Source organism: Callionymus lyra, chromosome 1, assembly GCF_982586985.1.
Source record: "Callionymus lyra chromosome 1, fCalLyr1.hap1.1, whole genome shotgun sequence".
In the NCBI taxonomy this organism is placed as follows: domain Eukaryota; kingdom Metazoa; phylum Chordata; class Actinopteri; order Syngnathiformes; family Callionymidae; genus Callionymus; species Callionymus lyra.
In genome coordinates, this window is record NC_141818.1 from 5,144,574 (window position 1) to 5,167,623 (window position 23,050).

A 23,050-nucleotide genomic window follows, 5' to 3' on the forward strand; every position below is an offset into this window, starting at 1 on the left:
AGAAACAGGGAAGGATGGCGATTCCTCGACAGAACATTGGACGCTTGTTTTCGTCATATCTTAACGATAATAAAACAGATTCTAGAGCCGTTTGATGCTATCAAAGGTTGTCGTCTGGCCCTCAAGCCTCTCTGATGTGACTGAGTGACACGTTGGTATTTAAAGATTCCTCTCAGCCTTCAACTGCCAATCATTTCTTCCTCTCGGCCCTTCTCCCCGCCTCACCTTCTATCCTGTTCACCTGCTCAACTCTTCATCACAGACTCTGGACGCAATATTTCCTCTCGGTATCTCGTCGACACCTTCCTCCTCCGGGGCCACTTTTCATCAAGTTCTTCATCTGCAGCTTCCTTGGCCTGCCTTCGCTCTTGAGCACCGACTTTTCAACGCAACTGGAACAGAAGGTGGAAGAAGAAGAAGAAGAAGAAGAAGAAAAGACAACATTTTGTGTTGAACCTGAGGATTCAGGATGATTGTGTTGTGCGGCTCATGTGATAAAAACTCTCGCACTCATGACCTATAGAAGCAAACAGCTGCTTTGTTGACGGCGATGGATCGCTCACACACACACATGCACACACACACACAATCATCCTGCTTGTGACGACCAGACAGAATGTCACAGCTGTCTGTACGTTTAAAAGGTTATTTTTAAGAGTTGACGGAGCATCTAGTTGACGTGAAATGTTTCCGTCGATGCTCTTAAAAAAAAGACGCCCACGCCGCACACGTACATTAAATAATTTAATTAAAGGCATTATAAAACAGAGATTATACAGGTCATTTGTTTTTTTTTTAAAAGTGTTTGAAATTCCACGATTGGTTTCTGAAAGAGAGAAGAAAATGGAATGATTGAGATTTTGCTTTGAATAGAGTGAAAGTGTGACAACATGACAAAGTTTTGTGAAGCCGAGTTCAGGACCGACGTATTACTTGAACTGTCCTTGAACTTAAAATTACGAAATAATATTTAGTTTCTTGGAAGATTTACCATAATCAGCGTTTATCGTCCATCAATCTCTGTTCCGTTTATATCATACATTTTGACACAAAAGACTTCAAACGACTCACCACAGCGGAGTCACTGTCAGCTGTTTGCGTCAGAAGTCAGCAGCGAGTGCACCGGTGACCTTCGACCCAGAGAGAGAAGACTTTGGACCAAAGCACTGTCCCCTGAAGCCACCAGAGAAGATGTTCTATAATCTGTCGTTGGAAGATCGACAATAAAAACAAATGATTCAAAATTTAAAAAAAATTGTTCTTCCTGATTTGGGAAGAACTTACTTTTCTCAGCATAGTTTCTGGTCTCCATTTGCTGAGTCATCTTTGGTGAAACCGTGTCGCTGCTCAATGTTGACAAACAACACAAGTATTAGGAAAAGCTGGAGGCACTTTGATGACAACAAACAATTTCTCCACCAAAGTCACATGATCAGCAAGTCTGACCAGGATATTTTGTACATTAAATGTATCTCATACGTCAGCTGTTCGAAACAAAAGGAGCTGAAACTTACAACCTGACAAAAAAAAGAAGTAATAAAATAAACAATTTAAACGGCAACACAGGACTTAAGGTTGTCTTCTCGTTACCTGCCACAGGTTTTTCTTCTGGACCTGGAATCATCCGGGAGTGCTGAGGTCATCGCAGACCTGCAGGTCCAAAGAGAAGCACATTGAGTGAAGATGATCTGCTGGAGTATTAAAGACTAATAAGGTAAGGTAAGGTAAGGTAAAACTTGATTGATCCCTCAGGAGGTCTCCTTCGGGAAATTGTTTTTTTCCAATAGCCAGCAATTTTTCATAAACAATAAAAAATAATAGATAAAAAATAAAATAATAAGAAGAACATAAAGAGAAAGAACAAGATGACACAATCCAAGTCTAAAGATAAAGACAAAGAACATAGCTCAAATAAAAACAACAAAGACAAAGGATACAAAGACTAACATAGAACAGAACATCCAGATACTCTCACTCCACTCCTGCCCCCGAACTCAGAATTGTACAATTTAATAGCCCGAGGGATGAATGAGTCCCTGAGTCTATTTGTTTTGCACCTGGGTAGGAGCATTCGTGCTTCATTCTGCTTCTCTGCTCACTGATGACAGTGTTCAGAGGACGACTGTCATCATCCATGATGGACAGTAGTTTGTTCAATGATCTCCTCTCAGCAACTGTCACCAGTGAGTCCAGTGAATATATGTGTTTAGGAAGAAAGTTAGTCTTTAAAAAAAATGATTCAAATACAATAATCTCAAAAAAGTCTCAAAATAAACGTGATTAATCATGTTTACTAACATTTAAGTAAATATTATTTTAACAATTTGCATGTATTTTCCAACACATGCTACAATTACATTAAACAAACAAGCTGAGATACAGCCTGCAGGAGAGAAGTTTAAATCATCTTTACAATATCAAGTTAAACCGGTTTAACAGTATTTACAGAGCATAATATTTTCCATATTTTGTTATGGCACAGCAGTGGCGTCAAACTCAATGACGGGTCACAGGCAAAACAAAATGTTTACCCAACAGGAAGTCGGGTGTTTATATCCTCTTTTCAGTCTTTGAGGCTCAATTTATCTTAATTATCTCCGTTTGTCATCTTCACCAGAAACATTTATTTCCTTCAACATCCCTTTTACTGTTATTGTTGACATTCATCACCTCTGAGCCTCGTCTCTTTCTAAACACCCACATCTTTTCAGGTCACCATAGAAAAGTGAACATTAATTCTTTTGATTTTGAAACAACCGTGTGCGTTATAAATCTCATTTCAAATGTAATTATAATAATTTCTTGAATTCTAAACATGATACATCATTGTGACAATACTAATTTATTAAACATGTATATTTTTTTTAATCAAATTCATTAACTAATTGAATATAAACCTCATCACCTTTGCTATGAAGCTCAAACTAGGCTCAGGTTCATTATGTTAATGATTGTCCTCGAGATGATTCTACAAGTCATCGAATGTCAAATAAACTTTAACATGACAATTTGTTTAATTTATTTTTTAAATAATGTAATATATGTTCAATTGTTGAATTAAATAATTTCTATATTTAGTATTTTGTATATATATCTATTTTGTATAATTTATCTTTTTAATAATTACATGAAATAATTCGAACATTGAAAAGTTGTATTAATTTTTATTGAATACAATAATCTGAATATTAAAAGGTTGAATTTGTATTATTAAATAATTAAATTCAATCAATTGAATATTGAAAAGTGTATTTACTTTTTATTGCATAACTGAATTAAAATAATTTGAATATTGAAAGGTTGAATTTGTATAATTAACTAATAAAAATAATTAAATTAAATTAACTTCCTGCGACACTTTTTCAAAGTTTGCCATGTTAGAAATTAACCCCAATAATTTATTTTCATTTAATAATTAAACTCAATAACTCAAACATTTTTGAAATTAATAGTTTTTCTTTTACACAGAGGTTGATGTTCTTATTCCAATCATTTTTTTTAAAAGCACGTATCCTTTGAAATTCAACATAAAATGCTGGTACAAAAGCTTGATCCCTGGGCTGTGAATGTCAGGCATGTTGGGATAAAAGCAGACACGGCTCATGTCAGGACCAAACCATCCCTACAGTGAGGAGATGTTGGCGGCAGCGTCATGCTGTGAGCAGCAGGAAGCTACAGGCTCGTCGGGACAGAGAGAACGACGACGACGACAACAATGTACGCAGACATCCTGCACCAGAGCACTCTTGACCTCAGAGCCAAACTAAAGATAGTTGTGCTAAGCTCCAGGCGTCTCAGTCAAAAAGTCTTGAAGCCGTAATTGCTGCCAACGATGGATCAAAACGGTTTTGAGCGAAGGCTGTGAATACTTATGTGATATCTTTCGAAATGATTTAAGACAAATATAAAACCTCTTCACGTAGTCATAATGGGGTATTTTCTTTTTGAATTTTTAGGAAGAGATTAGTTTAATACGAATAGAGAAATGGTAGGCGTGTCAAACTCACTCACACAAGGAACCAAAATCCTTGAGCAGTCCAAGTCAAAGGGCAAAAAAAAAAAGACATTTGCGAAGCTGTCCCTAAATATTTGCCTGATATCTTGATTCTAAATAAATATAAATAATCTCTGTGTTTGTCCTCAACTATCAAACCCTTACCAAGCAAATTATTTTCTTCAACTTCAGTTTTAATGCTATTAAAAGATGAAAATCTGTGTTGAAACTTTAATCATTTTCTACTCGCCCTCAAGTCAACTAAGGGTTGGGATCAGGGCCGGGTCTAGGCAGGGGCAAGAGGGGGCCTGGCCCCCTCAAATAAATGTTGTGCCCCCTCAAACTTACATGTAAGTAAGTAAGTAACAGCACAATGCCCCCTCAAGATTTGTGGCTGCCCCCTCATACATGCCTGTCTAGACCCGGCCCTGGTTGGGATTATTTTAAAAGTAATCAGTTCCTTTTTAGAGTTACAGACAAAAATGTTTGTTCATTTTAATGTAGCGACCGGAGCTCGGTTGTCTTCGTCTTCATCCCAAAAGACAAACTTCTCGTCTGTAACGTCCCTCTTGTGTTGAAGCCTCGACGATAAATATTGTTCTGGAAGCCATGGATGGTATCTGGTGCTGTGTCTCAAATCGCATACTACTCTTAGTATACTAGAAGTTAGTATGCATCACTTTAGTGTACATACTAACTAGTGCGCAAATTCTCCACGGATAGTATGTCTCAAATCAAACTCTGCTGCAACACACTAACAGGAAATCACATGACAGCTTCTTCTTCTACTTATATTTAACGATGGTTTCAAACAGCTGTTTGAACGCTAGCGACATCTGCTGGCAGCACGTTTTGCAAGTTTGGAAAAAGAAATAAAGAAAAAATATGAGAATCTAAATATTCGCGAGATATTTTAGCTGGTATCAGCAGCGAAGACGTGTTTATCCTCCTACTGCTGCTGAAAATGCAACTGTAAGTATATGAATATATATGCATATATATATATAACGTAACTTCCGTTTAAAACGTCACTAAGATGGCGGCTGTTTAGGGTGGTTAGTGTCCATCGAACCATGCTCAGTTTTGTGGGCGTGTTAGTACGCCAATTTAGTGTGCATGGCGCACTAAATTTCGCATACTAAGAATTTTGAGTACGCTAGTATGCGATTTGAGACACAGCATGGATGTGTTGATTGTGTCATTTTGGACGAAGAGAAAGATGAAGACAACTGAGCGTCATTCGCTTCATTCAAATGAACAAACAATTTTGTCTGTAACTCTAAAAAGGAACTGATTACTCTGAAAATAATCCCAACCTTTAGTCGACCTGAGAGTGAGTAGAAAATTAAGGTTGCATTTTGGGTGAACATGAATATAACTCTACTTTGAATTGAGCCATAAGGGCCTCATTAAATGACAGCCTGCACCAGAACACACTTCTAGAAGCAGCCTGTAGATTGTGACGCTTCGGTCAAGAAAGCTACTCATCTACAGCGTTGATGGATTTTTTCTAGTCCCCCCCCCCCCCCCACACTCTCCAGCATCACACGACTCCTTAAGCGTGACCTCAGCTAATCCTTCCAACGCCGAGACACGTACATCGCTCTGTGCTCCGGCGCCGACCTCCTCCGGTGGACGCCGTCGGTAGTGCTGCCGGTGTGCGGTCCGTGGTTCTCCGAAATCCCTCCTACGACAAAATCCTGGCGACCCCGGGCGGGGCTCTCGCGCTGCCTTCCACTCTGCAGGGGCCCCCGAGACAAGTTGCAGTCGGAGTTATGTCATCACAGAACAAAGCTACACGCTTTTTACGAGAATCAGTAACCAGATAAACGTCCCCATGACGAGGCAAAACAAACTAGTGTTTCACATCTGCAACGATTCACTGCCGGATTCCTCTCAAGGCTGCAGGAATGCGAGGCCTTCTTCTTTTTATTTAATAGCCGAGCAGATGTGAAGAGTTTGTGTTGCCCGGCCAAATAAACAAGGAGTCGCACATGCTCCGGGAGCGGCGGGAGTGATATAGGGAGTACCTTGATCTGGACGTGCTGAGAGGATGCGGGATCTGAGAGGGCAGATAAGAGCGGGGCGTCCAGCAAAGGTGGAGTCACAACCCCGGGTGATTTGTGACCCTGAAACTCCTGCAGGAGGGGAAGATAAAACACAGAATACTTGAAGATTTCGCTGAAGATCCTTGATGAAAGTTCAGCGCCAGATCGGGACTCGGAAAAACTGCTTTCGCAGGCCGAGTGATGCTGACGATGATCTCTTCTGCTTCTTCCTCCATCACTCGATGGAGATGTCGGAGCTCAGCATGGCTTCTTATCTCGCACTGTCAGACCTGAAGCACCTTCAGATGCTTTTAAAAAAGGTGTGACGCATTCAGCCCGAGACTTTTTTTTTTAGACTGGCCGTTAAAAATAAACCAGATCGGAAACTTGACAGGAAACCAAAGAATTCTAAAAATGTTCTCCAAACTCATTTATACATTCCTGCAAATAAATGTTTTTGACTATATAATTATTGAATTAGATACATTGCTAAAGTTAAATTCAATATACTATTTAAAAGTGTAAAATCGGACACTTTACAGTTGAAATAACACTATATAAGAAAAAAAAAAGACGGGTCCCAGAGAATAACAATCGGCGACAGTGGCGATGAAAAATGTGCTTTAAAAAGGCAGAAACCTCGAGCAGAACCAGACTCCTTACTAAGTGGACTTTCAGTATCAGCCCATGACTTTCGAATCTCTGCCCCTTGTGTTGTTTAGTCCTGCTAATAATGAGTCAAAATTATTAGGACATTTTTGTTTTCACAATGGTTTGACAGAAACAATTAAAAGTATATAAAAATATAAAATATGTATTTTATTGCTTTTTTTGGGAAATAAAACACATTTGTGGTTGGAATGAAGCTGGACTCACTGGTGACAGTTGCTGAGAGGAGATCATTGAACAAACTACTGTCCATCATGGATGATGACAGTCATCCTCTGAACACTGTCATCAGTGAGCAGAGAAGCAGAATGAGAGCACGAATGCTCCTACCCAGGTGCAAAACAAATAGACTCAGGGACTCATTCATTCCTCGGGCTATTAAATTGTACAATTCTGAGTTCGGGGGCAGGAGTGGAGTGAAAGTATCTGGATGTTCTGTTCTATGTTAGTCTTGTATCCTTTGTCTTTGTTGTTTTTCTTTGACCTATGTTCTTTGTCTTTATCTTTAGACTTAGATTGTGTCATCTTGTTCTTCCTCTTTATGTTCTTCTTATTATTTTATTTTTTATGTATTATTTTTTATTGTTTATGAAAAATTGCTGGCTATTGGAAAAAAAACAATAAAGTTTTACCTTACCTTACCTTATTTTTTTAATTTTTGGAATTAAATATAGAATTAATTCTTAATTTTTAGAATTAAATATAGAAATAAAAGTATTAATTTAATTACATTTTTGATTTATTGATGCCCAGCTGTGGTGTGTATATCTTATCAGTTTGTTTCAGCACTTAAATTCATCCTTAATTCAATGATGAACCTGCCTGAGGTTTTAATTTTGTGCCACTAGAGACTTGTATGATGATAATAATGTTTTTAAACAACGGCCCCTTCTTACGTCAACAAGATATCTCACCTTCGAATCTAGTGCATGTTTGAGTCTGAGACGATGGAAGTCTTGCTCCTTCAACTGGATGAAGTCCTGGCAGTCTGAGAATCCTCGCGACATCTATGGTGGAATGGAAACGATCAACAACTACTTAAAACAAGCAAGACTAGTTCTTAACTTGTGATCTAAGGGTCATGAGAATACGCTTGTAGCTCACCTTCTGAAGGACTCCCTCGAGTTGTTGGATTCTTTCTCGCAGCTGATGATCTTTGGAGAGCAGAGTGTCCCGTTCTTTGGCAGCTTGTCTTGTCTTCTCCTTCGCCAGACCCAGCTCCTGTAGCTGATGCTGGTTCTCCTCGTCTTTTCGTGAGATTTCCTGAAGCCAATTCATGAAAAATGAAGTTTTTAAAGTAGATGCAACTATCAAAAGCGATAATTAGTTCTCTCTGGTCCACGAGGCATTTGATACAGAAAGAAAAAATAAATTATTTAATTTCTGTTGTGTTGATTATTACGGTCTGATCAAGGGTTTTATTTTGGAAAATAGCCAGAATCCTTATCCAAAGTCAAGTAAGCATGTGACTCTTGTCATGTCAAGACGCCATTTTTCTCAAGAGTACGTAGTGAAAAGAGTAAAACACAAACTCTATAGGAGACCATCTTGTTGCAGCCTTTTAGCATTATAGTGAGATGTATTTTTATGCCCTTAAAGTTTGTTTTTTGGTAGGCCATGGAATTTTATTTTTGTTGTTTCTAATTGGTCGGCCAGCCTCTGAAAAAAAAGAAGCAATTTCAAGGTCTTTCAAAAAATGTTTTAATCAAATTGAGCTCTACAGAGAAAATATTTATTAGATCTTCCACTTTACTGATTATTCTCTGGGCTCACTGTACTTTTATCTCTACATTTGTATCGTCATTGAAGCCTTTTTCTTCTAATTATACATGATAAAGAGTGACTAATATTGTATTTTGAAAAGTAAACCAAATAGAATTTATATTGTGACTCTTTCTATGAAGGTTAATTCAATCCCGAGACTGATGATTCACACATTAACAAGCGAGAGTTTGGATCAGTAGCAAAATAAAATCAAAAAACATTAATGATTAAAGAAAAAAAAAAAGATAATTAAGGGGTATTTAGGTATTAGGAATGGATCTCTGGAATGTTTATCCCCTATTATTGTGCAACATAACAACTTACCTGGTACAGCATTTGCAGTTTTGCCTCCAGATGTTGGTTCCGGCGCTGCAGGGAGTCGACCAGCTCTCTTCTGGCGCCGATCTCCTTCTCCATGCTGGCGACCTCCTGATCTGCTGTGAAGAAGAAAAGCCAACATGAACAGGACATTCATTTAATAGAATAATTACGCCATTATTCGTGTATTTGCACAAGTGTCGCTGGTTTGAGTGAGATAACAAAGCCGGCATGAAATAAATTAACCAATTAATCCACTGGTTTATTTGACACAGGAGAGCAAAGAGACAGACGATGATTGACTGTTATCTGCTCGGATGATCCATGACGCACAACCAAAAGAACAATCCAGATGTTTCATCTTCTAAATGCTTTTTGATAGCATCCAAGTTGAGATCCCTCAGATATGTATCAGGGAATGTTTGGGCTTGTCTAGTTCTCACTGCTTTTTTTTCTTTGTGTGTGTGCAGAGTTTGAAGGTTCAAACGCCACACCCTGCTGCCCCTGGACCTGACAGCTGTGGAGTCTCCTTGTTCTCGGACCCAAAAAGTACACATATATCAGGAGATAAAGAAAAAAAATAAATCACGCAACGGGAAGGGGCCGGGTTTCCTCAAGACGAACGATGTGTTCTCAGAACAGCAGGATAAGATGATCGTTTTTATTCTGCCAAAGAAAACGGCTGGAATTTTTCTACGAACCGACGAAACACGCCTCAAGTGAACTTACAGTTCTTGGCATCGCATCACATTATAGAAATAAATTAAACTTTTAACTCTTTCAATCTAGCATTAGGTAGAAAAAAACAACAACTTTTAGATCATCGCAATTACTAGTTGTTGCTTTTTTACAGCAAGTTCAATTCAAGACTTTACATTATTTTATACTTTTGAAAATTAGACATTTTAATGCCAATAAACGGCTTATGTAAGTAAGTAATTTTTATTTGTATAGCGCTTTTCTAGACCAGGGTCACAAAGCGCTTAAACAATCAAAACAATATTCAATAAAGTATATACTTTAAAGATCAAGATAAAACTGATAACACAACAGGAGTTCCAGAAAATCAAGAATGTTTCAGATTCATGAATTTATCAACTTTTTAAGGATCCATATAGACACAGTAACTAACAATAATAAAGAGGAAACCATAAATGAAATGTAGAAATAAACTGAAAAATATTGTATTGCATCCTATTTTTTTTGTTTAATTAAAAAGTTTTCTTTCACTTAATCGAACTTTGTTCACAAAACAGTAGGAGGACAAATGAAAGGGACTCACTCCTCAGGTTAGAAAACTGGGAGCGAAGATCTTCCAGCTCAGTGATGAGTTGCTGTTTCAGCAGGACCTCGTTCTTCACCAGTCGGATCTGCTCCTCCACCGAGGCCTGCAGTCGTGTCTCCTCCTTCTTTGCAGCCGCCAGGTCCGACTTGTGCTGATCCATCTCCACCTGGAGAAGACGAATTTAATCATAAATATGTTGTGAAGCTGACTGTTTTTTGTCTGGTCCGACCTTGAGCTGCTGGATCTCCATTTCGCTCTTGTCAAGACACTTTTTCAGGGCGAGGTTCTCCTGGTGAAGACCGTCAATGAGATGGCTGGTGTTGTTGGTGTTGTCGGCCAACTGGAAGTTGAGGAAGTCGACCATCTTCTCTTTCTCGTCCAGTCGGAGCGTCAGAGTTTGGTTTTCTGTGCGGAATGTGCTGCACTGACTCCGAGCATCTTCAAGCAAGCAGTGGTGCTAGAAAACAGTGAGTTTATCGGAAGTGTCAGCTACGAAGATTAAAAGATTATCCATCGTAAAATAAAGATTTTACTCGTTAGCCCAAAGTGACATTAATTTAATCCGACTTCATTTTCACAATTCGTCGCTGCCCTAAAAACAAAACCTTGTCGTATTTGCTTAATGATTTAGGTTATGAATAAAGATAAGTCAGACATTGACTCAACTCTTTCTTCACATGAGAAAACGAAATGACTTCTACCTTCTTGGCTTTTTCCTGACACCGTAGAAGCTCCTGCTGATGGGACTTCCTCTTCTCCTGGGCCTCCTGCTTCAACCGACTCTGGAGACTGTCCTTCTCAGCTTTGGCTTGTTGGAGCTGCTCTTTGGACTCCTCCAGATTTTTCCTCATGGCCTTCACCTCGGCCTGGAGCTCACTCTGCCCCTGCTGGTTAAACCTCTGATACGAAGAAAAATTAATGTGGTTTGAAGAGAAACAAACTTTTAACCTGTACTTCAGGGAAAGTTAAATTGATCATAAACCATCCAAACACTGCTCAGGGTCTTAACTAAACTGCACTTTCATGTAAAAATGCAACATTTTTTCAGAAATCGAGTCAATTACCAAAACATTTCCTTTTCCCCGACATCATCACAATAAACACAATGTTCTCTCTGGCCACTTAACAGCAGTTGGTTTGGATCAGATAGTGCAGTGGACCGGGTTAGTCATGGTACACGGGCCAAACTTTCATCATCTGTACATCGTGTCCAACAACATTTTGCAAAGTACTTTATTTAATTGTCATGTCCTTTTTTTTTTTCTTTTTTTTAAATTGGTGGCTTTTAAAACACGTTTACACATTGCATCAATTCACCCACAGGGGTCTCCATTTTCTGTGGTTTCCATCCCACTTTTTATAACCATTTGGACCAAGGCTGGAAACAAATGTGTGCATAAGATCATATGTAGCATTATTTACTTTGAAAGAATTCACATATAGAAAGTAATTAACAAAAGAACACATACTTTCACCTCACTAAAGCATTGTTTATTGTTCATTTAAATATTCAGCTCATTTAGAATTTAGCCACTTATAGAAGTTAATTAACCATAATAGAGATTGAAACCAAATTAGGAAGAGTCCAAGCAAATAATACAGCGACGTGTCCTTTTTTTTAAAGACAAAAAGTCAGTTTAGTGCATAGGGTTAATGTATCTGTTAAAGCATGTAAATTGCATGAATATATTTAGCACACAAGTTAGAGATAAGACAAACTAATTTCTGCAAAATCAACAACGTTTAAGCCTCATTAAAGAGAATCTGAGCAGAGAATTGTGTCATTTTAGAAGACGAAGGGGCAAAATGTGGATAAAGTGAAAGAGGAAGGAACATAGTACGGATTAGAGTGTCTTTAAATTCAACAACGTAAAACATAGCAACGATAAATTACAAGCAACTTCAGCAAAAAAAAAGCTATTTCAAACACCACTAAAGATTTCCCAGCAACACACCAGTCGACAGGTTAAACCTGGAGTGGCCCCTCTATTACATAACACGCCATGTACAACTGGCCGAGCGTGAAATTTCAATGACGCGGTGTTCAATTGATCCCCAAAGAGCCGCACAAGTAGCTTTTGAATGTGAACCTGTGATCGACCCTACTGAACCGAACTCAGCGACAAAAGACCTAACAAGACGATCAGTCACAGGCGGACAATATTAACCACTTGAGTTCTTCATGGTACATTCCATCCGTGCTCCGTTGGTCAAGACCTACTCAGAAGTGAGCAAGAGGATAATGATGGAAAATAAAAAATAGGTTTTAAAAAACACATGGAAAGTGTGTTTTATCCAATTAAATGTGCTGATAAAAACATATATTAATGCAGCATGTGGTACCGATGTGGAGTTTAATATACTAAAATTAATATCACAAGATTTGGTTAGTGGGCCAAAGAACATTTGTTCTCTGCGTCTTATCTGACTTGACTTCTCACCTGCAGCTGCAGCTCCTGTATCAGCATCTCCTTCTCTCTCTGCAGATCCATCAGCAGGAATTGAGCTTCAACAAGCTGCTGCTCCAAACATGAAACCTAAAACCACCAAAATGAGATGCGTCATAAAAGATGTGACGAATCCGTGTTGATTTGACAGAAACTATATTTTCGTCACATGAGCCGAACGGAGTTACAGATGTTATTCACTCACGGTTTCTTTGTGACGTGACGTTATGTGACTCAGCTGACTCTCGTACAAACACGTCTGTTTTTCTGCAAGTTTCCTGGATTCAGAGACAAACACACAAAGAGAAGCTTTGACGATTAAATTAAGTTTAATTGATTTTTTAAAAATAATGATCATGTTCTTACTGGAGCTGGTCCAGCTTGCGAATCAAACTGACACCCGCCTCTTTCGAGGAGCTCAGATTGACAGTCAACAGCGCCACCTCGTGGCCCATACTCGCACAAATCTGGTCCAGTCTGAAAAAAAAATACAGCGCTTTTAAATTTATCGTTAGAGTTTGTGGAGGGTTAAAATCCTGAGAAAGGATTTATATAGATTGTTAGCATTTATCAAATAAGAGAACCATCCATCTGCTAGGAATAAAAGTTTTTTTTACCTTTCTTCTTCGCCATTCTCTTCATTGTGGTTAATAAAGTCTGAATGTTGCTGTAGAGAACAAATTAAAAATAAATGTCATCATCTTAAGCTACTTAATGTTCAGGTAGTAATGAAGAAGTAACCTCTTGTTGATCTTGTAGGACCTCAGCAGCATCTTTAAGAACGTTATTCTGTCCATTCAGTTTTCTGTTGTGAAGCAGCATGTTGTACAGCTCTTTGAGATGAATCTCCAATGTCTCAACTTTCCTGTTCAGAGCGTTGGACTCCTTCTCCGTCTCCTCCAGCTGCCGGTCGCCGCACGCTTTGATATTCTGGAGGTCCTCCAGCATGCACATCATCTTCTCCGTTTGTTCCACATGTTTCTTTGACTCCTTCATTCTAAAAGTATGAACAGGTCATGAAACATACACAGCAATAGCACACGGTTATAACTTGTGTATTTTTATATTACCTGAGGTGAGATAGATTGTCTTTTTCTTCTTGAACTTTCTGCAACTTGGTCTGCAGTTTGATGATAGCGCCGTCAAAATCGAACGTTGCTTGTGCGTTCTGATCGCTTGTCTGCGTAGGAGACGTGCAACCCTTAACATAACACACTGTATTTAAATTGTTATAAACCCCTTTTTGAAGAGGGGCCCGCTCTGAAGAGCTTACATCCAAAGTGCTTTCCAGGAACTTCTCCCTGCTTCCCGGTGCGTTTGCAGTGCTGTGGCCACAGAGCAGAGACCCAACCTGCTGATGGATGGTTGACGGGTTTGAACCACCAGAGACATCTGCTCGACGAGGAAACATGTTCACATCCCTTCAATGATTTCAGTCTCAAATTCCACGAGGGAGAAGCAACGCCTTTAAGAACTAGCATGAGGTTACGTACGGGGCAGCTTTAAACTTTAGTTTCAGACCGAAGGTCATGATATGCGGGAGAAAAATATCAGACAAAGGACATCAAAGACACTTTTGTCAACAGGTGTTCAGTGAGTAATAAAGGTGAGAAGGAACATCGGTGTCTTCTTCCATATTAAAAGGTTAAATATAAATGTAGATTTAACAGATTACACTATACCTTACCCACTGATATGTTATAATTAATAGTTGAAAGTCTGCCAATGGACAATTAAAAGAGTCATTTTCATTTTTGAGACTTCCATCAAAGTTTGAGTGCCTTGTTATTAAGGGTGAAATTAAGCGGTGACACGTATTAATTTAAGCGATTGTTAAAGCGATGGTTCACCCTCATTTCGACTAAAGGTTGGGATTATTTTCAAAGTAATCACTCATTTTTTGGAGTCTTTTTTTATGTCGGTTGCGAATGGAGCTTGTTTTCCACTTCAGCTACAACCAGCCTTAAAATATAAAATTGTTTAATTATTTTCAAAATGATTTCTCATGTCTGGGCCGGAGCAGTTGAGCAATATGGAGGTATTTGGATTTGTAATGGCGTATCTTTTTGAACAATACAAAAAGTTATCCCTGTTCAAGAGCATTAAATGGACATGCAGTGCCGTATGAAAAGCCCTATAAATCCAAAACGTATCCCAACACTTAGTCAACATGAGGGGGAGTAGAAAACTAATTTTAACTATAATTTTCAGTGTTTTTAATTAGGTGTTGCTATTAAATAAAAATAAAAAATCACTCACCAACTTCATTGCGATGTTTCAGACACACATGTGCACCTGCGCAGCAGTGGGTTTTATGTGTGCAGTGCAACTTCCCCAAAGCATATCTGGCTACGATTCCGAGCTCCTCTTTGAGTTCCTGGGCCTCTTCTGTGTGCCTCAGAAGTTCAACACTGTGGATTAAACAACGTTACTTTTTTTTATTTGCATTTTTAGGTAGAAGCTCATGTTACGAATGACGTTATTACAGAGAAAGTTTAACGACTAACAAGCCTAATAAAATCACATGTCCTAATACACAAAAATGTTAAATATATAATAAGAAAGCCATTAGGTCTGCGCTGATAAACGTTTTTTTACATTAAGTGGTTATACTTTTTTTTTAACCATTTTTTTTAGTCATCATTTACAAGTCTTGGATAACATTAGTCTATTCTCTTATGTCGCCAGTTCCTTGTCATAGCCTTTTTTCCAGCCGCCAGTAAAATCTCGACAAGCTAGTTATCGGGTTTCTGAACCGATGTCTACTGTGTAAACCAAAATTTCACAGAAAATAGAATGAATACAGTTTTAAAATTAGATTACAGGACAATTCCAGAAAGTGTGTGTATGATTTGGAATTGACCATTCCCATTTTCTCCAGACTTTCAATATGTTTTTCAAATGTTTGCTTTCGATTTGGGGAGCAATAAAGTGGCTCATCTACTATTTTACCTTAGATTTATCTCGTTTCTACTGATTGTGTTGTCGTCTGTTGCGTTTCCCACATAGTTACTTACAATAAATTATCCAAAACAATACAATGTATTGAGCTAAAACGGTTCTGTTAAAGAAATAAATAAATGATAATTTCATCATAAATACATTTCATCTTTAGAAAATCTTGAAATCAAAGGCACCTTAGTTTATCCAGAGTCACTGTGTTAAAACTCAGTCCTGACGATCCTTCGGACTCTACAAAGAATGTAAAAAAAAACCAAAACAAAGTCAAACAAAATCAAACTTACATTCCAACTGTACTTGTGTATAAACCATAAATTACCAGTATTTCCTGAGGTTTCCGTCAGATTCATGTTCCGAGATTTAACGCACTACTTTGCTATAAACAACGAGACATTATCCTGAGCTTTTAAAAACGATGTATTTAGACTACATTATATAAAATAAGGTGAAAGTGAAGTGACAACATACGATGTTGACAGAAGCTTCTGGCTAACAAACAAGCTAGTCGCCGATCATCTCCATGGGAACGACACACTTCTTCATCTTTCCAAAAATGCCACGACAAGACATTTGTTCCAGCCAGTAGTTGTACTTAAATATTTCAAAAAATGATATTAGTGCCGATATTCGTCACTGTAACTCGCTTAATCTAAACGAAACAAGTTTTTGAAATTAGCGCCATCGCCCAAACATCACTTTCTTCTTCGGTTTGTGGCTCTACCGGTCGAGCCACATCGAAGCAGCGCCACTCACTGGACAAACATGAGATTACCATGTTCATTTAAAACATATATTAAATCTAGTTTGAATGTTTTGATTCAAATCTATTTCATAAGAATTAGTATGAAAACATTAGTTCCCTGAAAAAAGCAACATTCTTATTGTATATCGTATTCTTTAAATGTGAAGACGAACCTCTAATGCATTTTACGGTTTTATTGGTCTCATAAATATTTATAAACGCAAAGAGCGTTATCTACGAAAAGTCAATGCACTGCTCACGTGTTCCGGTCTCTACAAATGCAGAGTTGATCGATTTAACATTTTGGGCTTTGAAAATAAACGTGTATTTGTAAATATATCATTTTTCATTTACAAAAAAAAAATGGGGTGAAACGGAAAGTTCTGTTTATGAAACGAGTTTTGCATTTCTGTATCAGAAATTACAAGCATTCACCGCTTTACTCTCTGGCATAGTTTAGAGACATGACATATGTTGAGTGTATCTGTGTATCTGTAGGCCATTTGTGGAACTATAAAGCATTTGTGGAATTCGCCAGAAGAATGTTTAAAAGATATGCCAGAGAGGACTGAGTGAACTTACAGTGTTTTGCAAATGAAAAATGAAATATTTACAAATTCACATTTATTTTGTAAAGACCAAATTACACGTTACAAATATTAAATGTACATTTGTGGATATGAAAACTCATTTGCTGACCCTTGACTATTTGCTGATTGCCCTCTTTATACTTTCATATATTTATAATACAAATATAAGCACGTATATTATGGAGAATGTTGAGTATCAGTTTAATTTAATTGCATCTTACTCTGAAAGATGGACTTTTTAAATTCAAGATTCTTTGGCGCTAATATGGTTAGTTTCTTGCGGTAAATCCCCCTTTTGAAAAGACATTGAAAAGTTTTTCTTTCCAGATTTCACATGCAAACGATTCAAAATGCATTTTATTTTTGATTCTACTTTCAAATCAAGTGTTGTATTTTTTTTTGTATTTAACGCAAATAAAAGTGTTTTTATATGAGATACCGTGTTATTAATTTGCACATGTTTTAGTTGAATATAGTGATTTCTGAGTAGTTTTTCAACATCAGTGACGTATGGCCTGTGGACTGTTTGTTATGCTCCCACAGGAGGAATGTACTGTAGTTACAGCAGTGTGTGTGGGATCGTCCTGTGATACCTGACACCAGAAGGTGTGGTTTTGCTGTGTGTGCTGCCCTGCAGACAGTTGTCCAGACAGTTGCTGTGGATCATGGAGCTGTAGAGCCTTCAACATGTTTCTCCGCAGGATGGTCAGGGATCACTCAGACTTGGACAACTCGCTGCTGAAGGAGTTGAAGTCATGCTGCGCCAGAGAGACCAAGTTTCTCCCAAAAGAGTCGGGCCTAAAGCTGCTGGAAACCAAAGAGGTAATAACCTCACTGACCCACTTTACATTGCTTTAGATAGAAACAAGTGCAGGAATTGATGAGGGTTTCATCTTTAATACCATTATTATGGCCCTTTTCTGTTTGAAAACAATGTTTACTTCATTTTGACCCACTTTTTATGACAGCCAATGAAACGTATCCACACTGTGGTCAACAACCATCCCAATGGACTTTGTTTTCCTTGTTACTTAGAGGTACATTAAGGCATCCAGACGTATAAAAGCGTGACTAATTTCAGAAGTTATTCTTCTTGTGTTGCTACATTTATACGATTGAAATCATTCATCTGCTGCAGCTCTTAACTAGCTACAAAACAAGTTTTTTTTTATTGTCCCTGCTATTAAACCGATATCACGTGCAGCACGCACAGTTTTGAAATACAATAAACAACTTTAAGTCAATGATTAACTTGTGAAGTTGTCTTTGGAAGGAAACCGGAGCGACGAGAAAAAACAACATTGATTTTAAAACCGTCTATAAAAGAAAATTACTGCAGGTTGTTGGATGCTTAATATGATTGATATCTTGTATTTAACTACTGCAAGATTTACAAAATGAATTGTTTTCAAACCCATATTTAGCAAATAAATATAAAAATGAAAAAATACATTTACCAGTTTCACTATTATAGCCATCAAGTGAAGTTATAGTTGTGATTTTAAAAAGGTGTCTTTTTTGTTTTTTTAGAATCCGGGCGGATTGTCGGCAAAATGCCGAGACAGCGAAGTGGAGGAGTTGTGGGGTTTGACCAGTTTCTTCGGCTACAGCACCCAAAGTTTTGTACAAGCCGTCAACGTGTTGGATCGATTCCTCGCAGTTATGAAGGTGAATTCAGTAGATCAGGTTCAGTCTCATCCGTGGTCTTGATGCTCCTCCAGCTCGGTGGGCCTCCATCATCTTCTTGTCATGTACATGTTCTTTAAAAGGAAACAAATTCTCAACATATTTCCTTGTAAATTCCATTAGTTTAACTTGTAAAGAAACTCATTTAACTGTAAGTTCAACACTGTGAATGTCTGTTAAACGGGGGAGAATAACAACAACTGTGTTGCATCAAAAACATGTGACAAATGTGGAACGAATCATGGTTTATCGAGCGTCACTTGAATGTCAAAAACTCTCTCTTCTCATCTGACTTAATAAAATGCATCAGTAAGAAACAATAGCGTTGGCAGTGACTGAGCTTTTCTCTTCTGTTACCAGCCTCAGCGCAAACATCTGCCCTGCGTCGCCGTCTGCTGTCTCCAGATTTCCGCCAAGATGGTGGAAGACGAGAGCGGCGTCTCCCCCACGAGTGAACTGATCCGCATCAGTCAGAGCAAGTTCACCGAGTCGGACCTCTGTAAGATGGAGACGACGATCAAAGAGAAGATCGACTTGGAGCCAGACATGGTCACCGCTCTGAACTTTCTGCACCTCTTCTATTCCGCCGTGTCATCCATCCCAGACATTCCCTGTTTTGGGAAGTTGGAAGCGCAGCTTAAATCCTGCTTGTGTCGTCTCGTCTTCTCAAAGGCGAAGGTAAGAATTGCTTTTTTTTTTCTTTTTTTAAAGTCCACCTCTGACCTCTTTCTCCTCCGCAGCAGTCCGTTCTGGCGCTGTCACTCATGACCAATGAGTTCGAAGCTCTTTCGAATTCAAGTGATTCGCTGAAAATGCTGCAGCAATTTCAAAGAAGCTTAAAGGTGTGAAAACTTTAACTTGGTCACTTTTTCTCATATGAGAGTTTAATGCGGCGAAACAAACATTTTTGCAACGCCAGCCGGTTTATTATTACACAAGTCACATTTCAGTACCAACCTTAAAAAAAACCCAGTCAAAATAAAGTAGCACTAGAGCGTGAAAAATACAACTCAGCATAACGCTGAGTCAGCAGGTTCTTTGGCTGGATTTTCTACCAAAGGATGGTCGATATAGAGTTTTTGTTTTACTTATTTTCACTAGTTTACAGGTTAGTAAACTTCACCACAACTAGCATCTGTACATCAAGAGTCACAGGCTTATGTTATTTAAGAGAAAAAAATGATTTCATCAAAATAAAGCACCTTTCATACATTCATAAACAATTCCACAAAGAATATAGTTGTTTTATTTTCACTTTTGTTGTCTGTCAAGTTTAACTCAATATGTATTTTTCATCATCGATTCACAAGCTTGCACATGTGCTTCAACATGACCCTATATGAAAGTAATAATAATATAATAACATGTAGATTAATTAATGCAAATGATTGTTGATATTATAGGTTAGTAAAATACATGTCAATCCTATGATGGGATTCTTTTATAGATGGACAGACGGACGGATGGATAGACCCGACCTCATAGAAAGAGCTGACTCAGCTCCTTTCTTGCTCTCATCTACTGTCTGGGAGTGTGTGACGCTACTGACACATTGAGCTCATGGCTAACAATAATATTTCAAAGTATGTGTTGCCAAGAGAACATGTGTTTTGAAAAGTAAAAAACTGGTTATGTTTTCTATTTAACATATCCTTCATCACAAGAATTATCTCAAGTACACAGAAGTATTGCATTCAATACACAATTTATTAAGACACCAAACAGTCAACAAGAGTCCAATATCTCACATTAATGTGTCTGCGTCCACCGACTCCACCAGACGGCAAAATGAAAACCAGAAAAGGAATTTGGGAACAGACTTAACTTCACTGAGGCATAAATCAAAAATAAAAACAAGGAATCATAGGCAAATTACCATCTCATGAAAAGCTTTTGGTTCGGCACACTGGTCTGGAAGCAAGTGTTAGAAAAGAACGTGGATAATTTAGGCCCATGGGGATAGAATAAAAAAAAATAAAAGAGAAATAATCCCCAAATCAAACAGAAGATAGAAAATATCTTTAATTTTATCCTGCAATAATTTAGATTTCAGACCAATTCTGCATTTATAAGATTTGTTTGTTGAAACATGCATTTAAATGACAAGAAAATGTAATAGCAAGATTAAATGAAAATAAATGGAATTAAATGCAATAAGGACGCACTGAAGTTGAAGTGAAACTAGGTGATAATTGTGACAAAGTTCTAAACGTCTTGGCAGAGGTTTTGAATCTTGATTTCCGCGTTAAGTGGAACAACTTTGTTTCCGACACAGAACTCATTGTACGGCTGTCAAAAACTACTCAAGTGTTTTCCGACGTCTACCAGACTTGTTGACTCCAGTCTCATTCTGCGTTTCCTGTTTTTTTTTCTTCTCCTCCACAGATCAGCGACGGCGAGCTGCGGCACTGGAGGGACCTCGTGGCCGAGCGCATGGCGGCGTACCGCTCGGGCCGGTGCAACAGACCGGACCACCACAAGAAGCTGGTGTTCCTCATATCCCGGAGGACGGCCCAGAGCGTCCAGGCGGGTCATCTGAGCGTCCCTGGACTCCCCACCATCCCCGAGGGCAGCTGGGACCAGAGCGAGAGGTCGACACTCAAATACATTTTCCCCGAATCCACCTGAGAAAGTTAAAAATCGATAACCCCGTCAAGTCAAGTAGCTATAGATGTTGAATATAGAATGACCCAAAAAGTGGTTGATTCTTATAAAAACCTCACTGATCGCTGGTGTGATCCAAGGCTCATGTCGAGGATCTTTCATATTCACATTCATGTCACGTCCTCCCGCGGGAAACATACAGGACCAAGAGGCCCAGCTGTTTTGTGTTTAATGCTAAATTAAACTTTGGATATCAAACCAGCATGGTTCTAATTTAAAGATGAACTGATCATCTGGTTTTTTTTCTTCCTGATCTTTACCACATGTCGAATATCCTCTCTGCGAATCTAACGTCCCTGCTCTACATCTGTAAATGAATGAAATACGTTTCTAAATGATTTTTATCTTATTTTAAATGATCTTCTCTTGTCTTACAGCGACGACTCGGCTGAGGAGATGAGCTGTAGTCCATGTGGCTCTCTGGGCAGCGACGGCGAAGGATCGTTCTTCACGTCCACATTTTTGTAGATAGTTATAACAAAAAGTGTTTTATGGTAAACAAAATCTCAAGTGCTGGTGACAATATGTTTAACTGTTTCTCTACTACTATGTAAAGGCTTAATGCGATTATTTTTATATTATTATTATGAGGCTCTAAAACTGTTAAAAATGTGCACTGAGGAAGGGGCTCTAATATTTTGTTTTACTCTTTATTTTGTTATTTAAAATGAATACAGACACAAAATATGTATATATAAACAAGCTGAGAGGGTTAATTAGTTAAATATTTAGAAAAACTAACTTTTACTTCTGGACTTTTCTACCAATTTACGAGCCAATATCAATCTTGTTTTAGCTGATATGGTATAAATGGGGATCCTGGTGGTCTCCCTGCTCTTAACGCTTTTGTTATCTCAGGGTCAAGGTGACCTGAAGGCCGGAAAATGGCCCGAAAATGTGTTTTCAGTATCTCTTGTGTTGACCATTGACCCAGAGAAAACACAAGGGATTATCACAAACACATTTGTGTTTAAGTTAACACAAGGGTTAATGATTAAGAGCGAGTCACCTCCAAACTTCAATGACTTCCAAACTCATTTTCTAACTCCGTAAATACTCTCCAACTCAGCTGCGGCTCGTGTTCTGAGACAGTTTTGCTTTCAAAAACTGCTTGAATTTAATTGTAATAACTCTTGATGCAGGTGAATCTGTTCTATGTTCCTGCTGAAGAAGAGTGTGATGTAACAGCTGCTGTATATAAACAAACGTCTGGTTCTTCGAAAGAGTTCCAGTGATTATATCTAATCATTTTCTGCGACGACATTGTTGTTGTTAAAGAACCGTTGACATCGTAGAATGTAAAGTATTGTACGTGTGATTCATGTCTGCTGGCTTGTTGTGCAGCGTAACCAGTGCTGCTGCTGCTGCGTCACAACATATCCGACAGCATTACTGAAGGATTGATTTCAAGCGATAACAACGTTAATCCGTGCGATCAGTTGCACTTAATATATGCTTCCTCTGCCAGAGATAAGCTGATTTATGTACAGAAATGAAAACATATTTGACAAATGTTGTGTTTTTTTTGTGTCAACATACTTATATTGAATCCAAAAAATAAAGAATATATTTTTGTATCCATATTTTATTTTGTGTGTGTGTGTGTGTGTGTGGGGGGGTGCTGCTATACCCTCTTGTTCTCTAAGCCCAAAGTTAACTTAAAAAATGTCAAGCATTTGGAATGTCAAGGTCGTACTTCAAAGTCACCATATCGACATAATCCGACGGGACATTCAAAATGTTTGGTGGACACCTTGCCACGACATTTGACACATTTCATGTAAAATATTTATGTGGTGTGTATTAGCAAGAATCTGACAATATGATATGTATCAGGATAGAGGGGCAATAATATGATATTTTGCGATATACTGTGAAACTG

General features: G+C 38.2%; 2 protein-coding genes across 5 annotated transcripts; one reads left to right on the plus strand and one right to left on the minus strand.

The window, feature by feature from the left end:
- Positions 1-731: 731 nt before the first annotated feature.
- Positions 732-16,141, minus strand: LOC148087552 (uncharacterized). Of its 3 annotated transcripts, none has more exons than XM_087794756.1 (22): positions 15,806-16,141; positions 15,663-15,717; positions 14,785-14,936; positions 13,799-13,917; positions 13,596-13,705; positions 13,267-13,522; positions 13,143-13,192; positions 12,892-13,002; positions 12,731-12,803; positions 12,520-12,615; positions 10,780-10,977; positions 10,308-10,535; positions 10,076-10,244; positions 8,800-8,912; positions 7,816-7,974; positions 7,626-7,718; positions 6,025-6,132; positions 5,594-5,733; positions 1,591-1,650; positions 1,285-1,343; positions 1,072-1,203; positions 732-826 (listed from the first exon to the last, which is right to left on the minus strand). In XM_087794756.1, exons 1-21 carry the CDS (start codon positions 15,834-15,836, stop codon positions 1,088-1,090), a joined length of 2,496 nt encoding a protein of 831 aa, XP_087650882.1. In that variant the 5' UTR covers positions 15,837-16,141; the 3' UTR covers positions 732-826; positions 1,072-1,087. The 3 variants fall into 3 exon arrangements, with proteins under 3 accessions (XP_087650882.1, XP_087650874.1, XP_087650865.1); XM_087794748.1 differs by having other exon boundaries at positions 8,800-8,909; positions 13,596-13,726; XM_087794739.1 differs by having other exon boundaries at positions 13,596-13,726.
- Positions 16,142-17,490: 1,349 nt separating this feature from the next.
- Positions 17,491-22,745, plus strand: LOC148087553 (cyclin-G2-like). Of its 2 annotated transcripts, XM_087794769.1 has the most exons (6): positions 17,491-17,640; positions 18,349-18,486; positions 18,865-19,182; positions 19,245-19,346; positions 20,890-21,095; positions 21,546-22,745. In XM_087794769.1, exons 1-6 carry the CDS (start codon positions 17,506-17,508, stop codon positions 21,634-21,636), a joined length of 990 nt encoding a protein of 329 aa, XP_087650895.1. In that variant the 5' UTR covers positions 17,491-17,505; the 3' UTR covers positions 21,637-22,745. The 2 variants fall into 2 exon arrangements, with proteins under 2 accessions (XP_087650895.1, XP_087650904.1); XM_087794778.1 differs by lacking the exon at positions 19,245-19,346.
- Positions 22,746-23,050: the final 305 nt, after the last annotated feature.

What these genes read in the sequence shown, in the direction of transcription:
- LOC148087552 (XM_087794739.1), bottom strand. Translation starts at nt 15,836, where the DNA reads ATGAATCTGACGGAAACCTCAGGAAATACTG. An exon ending in GTGACTCTGGATAAACTAAG is followed by an intron (nt 14,937 to 15,662) that starts GTGCCTTTGATT and finishes TTTAATCCACAG; the next exon opens with TGTTGAACTTCTGAGGCACA. An exon ending in CCAGTTTTCTAACCTGAGGA is followed by an intron (nt 8,913 to 10,075) that starts GTGAGTCCCTTT and finishes TCTTCTTCACAG; the next exon opens with CAGATCAGGAGGTCGCCAGC.
- LOC148087553 (XM_087794769.1), top strand. Translation starts at nt 17,506, where the DNA reads ATGTTTCTCCGCAGGATGGTCAGGGATCACTCAGACTTGGACAACTCG. An exon ending in AGCTGCTGGAAACCAAAGAG is followed by an intron (nt 17,641 to 18,348) that starts GTAATAACCTCA and finishes TTGTTTTTTTAG; the next exon opens with AATCCGGGCGGATTGTCGGC. An exon ending in AATTTCAAAGAAGCTTAAAG is followed by an intron (nt 19,347 to 20,889) that starts GTGTGAAAACTT and finishes TCTCCTCCACAG; the next exon opens with ATCAGCGACGGCGAGCTGCG.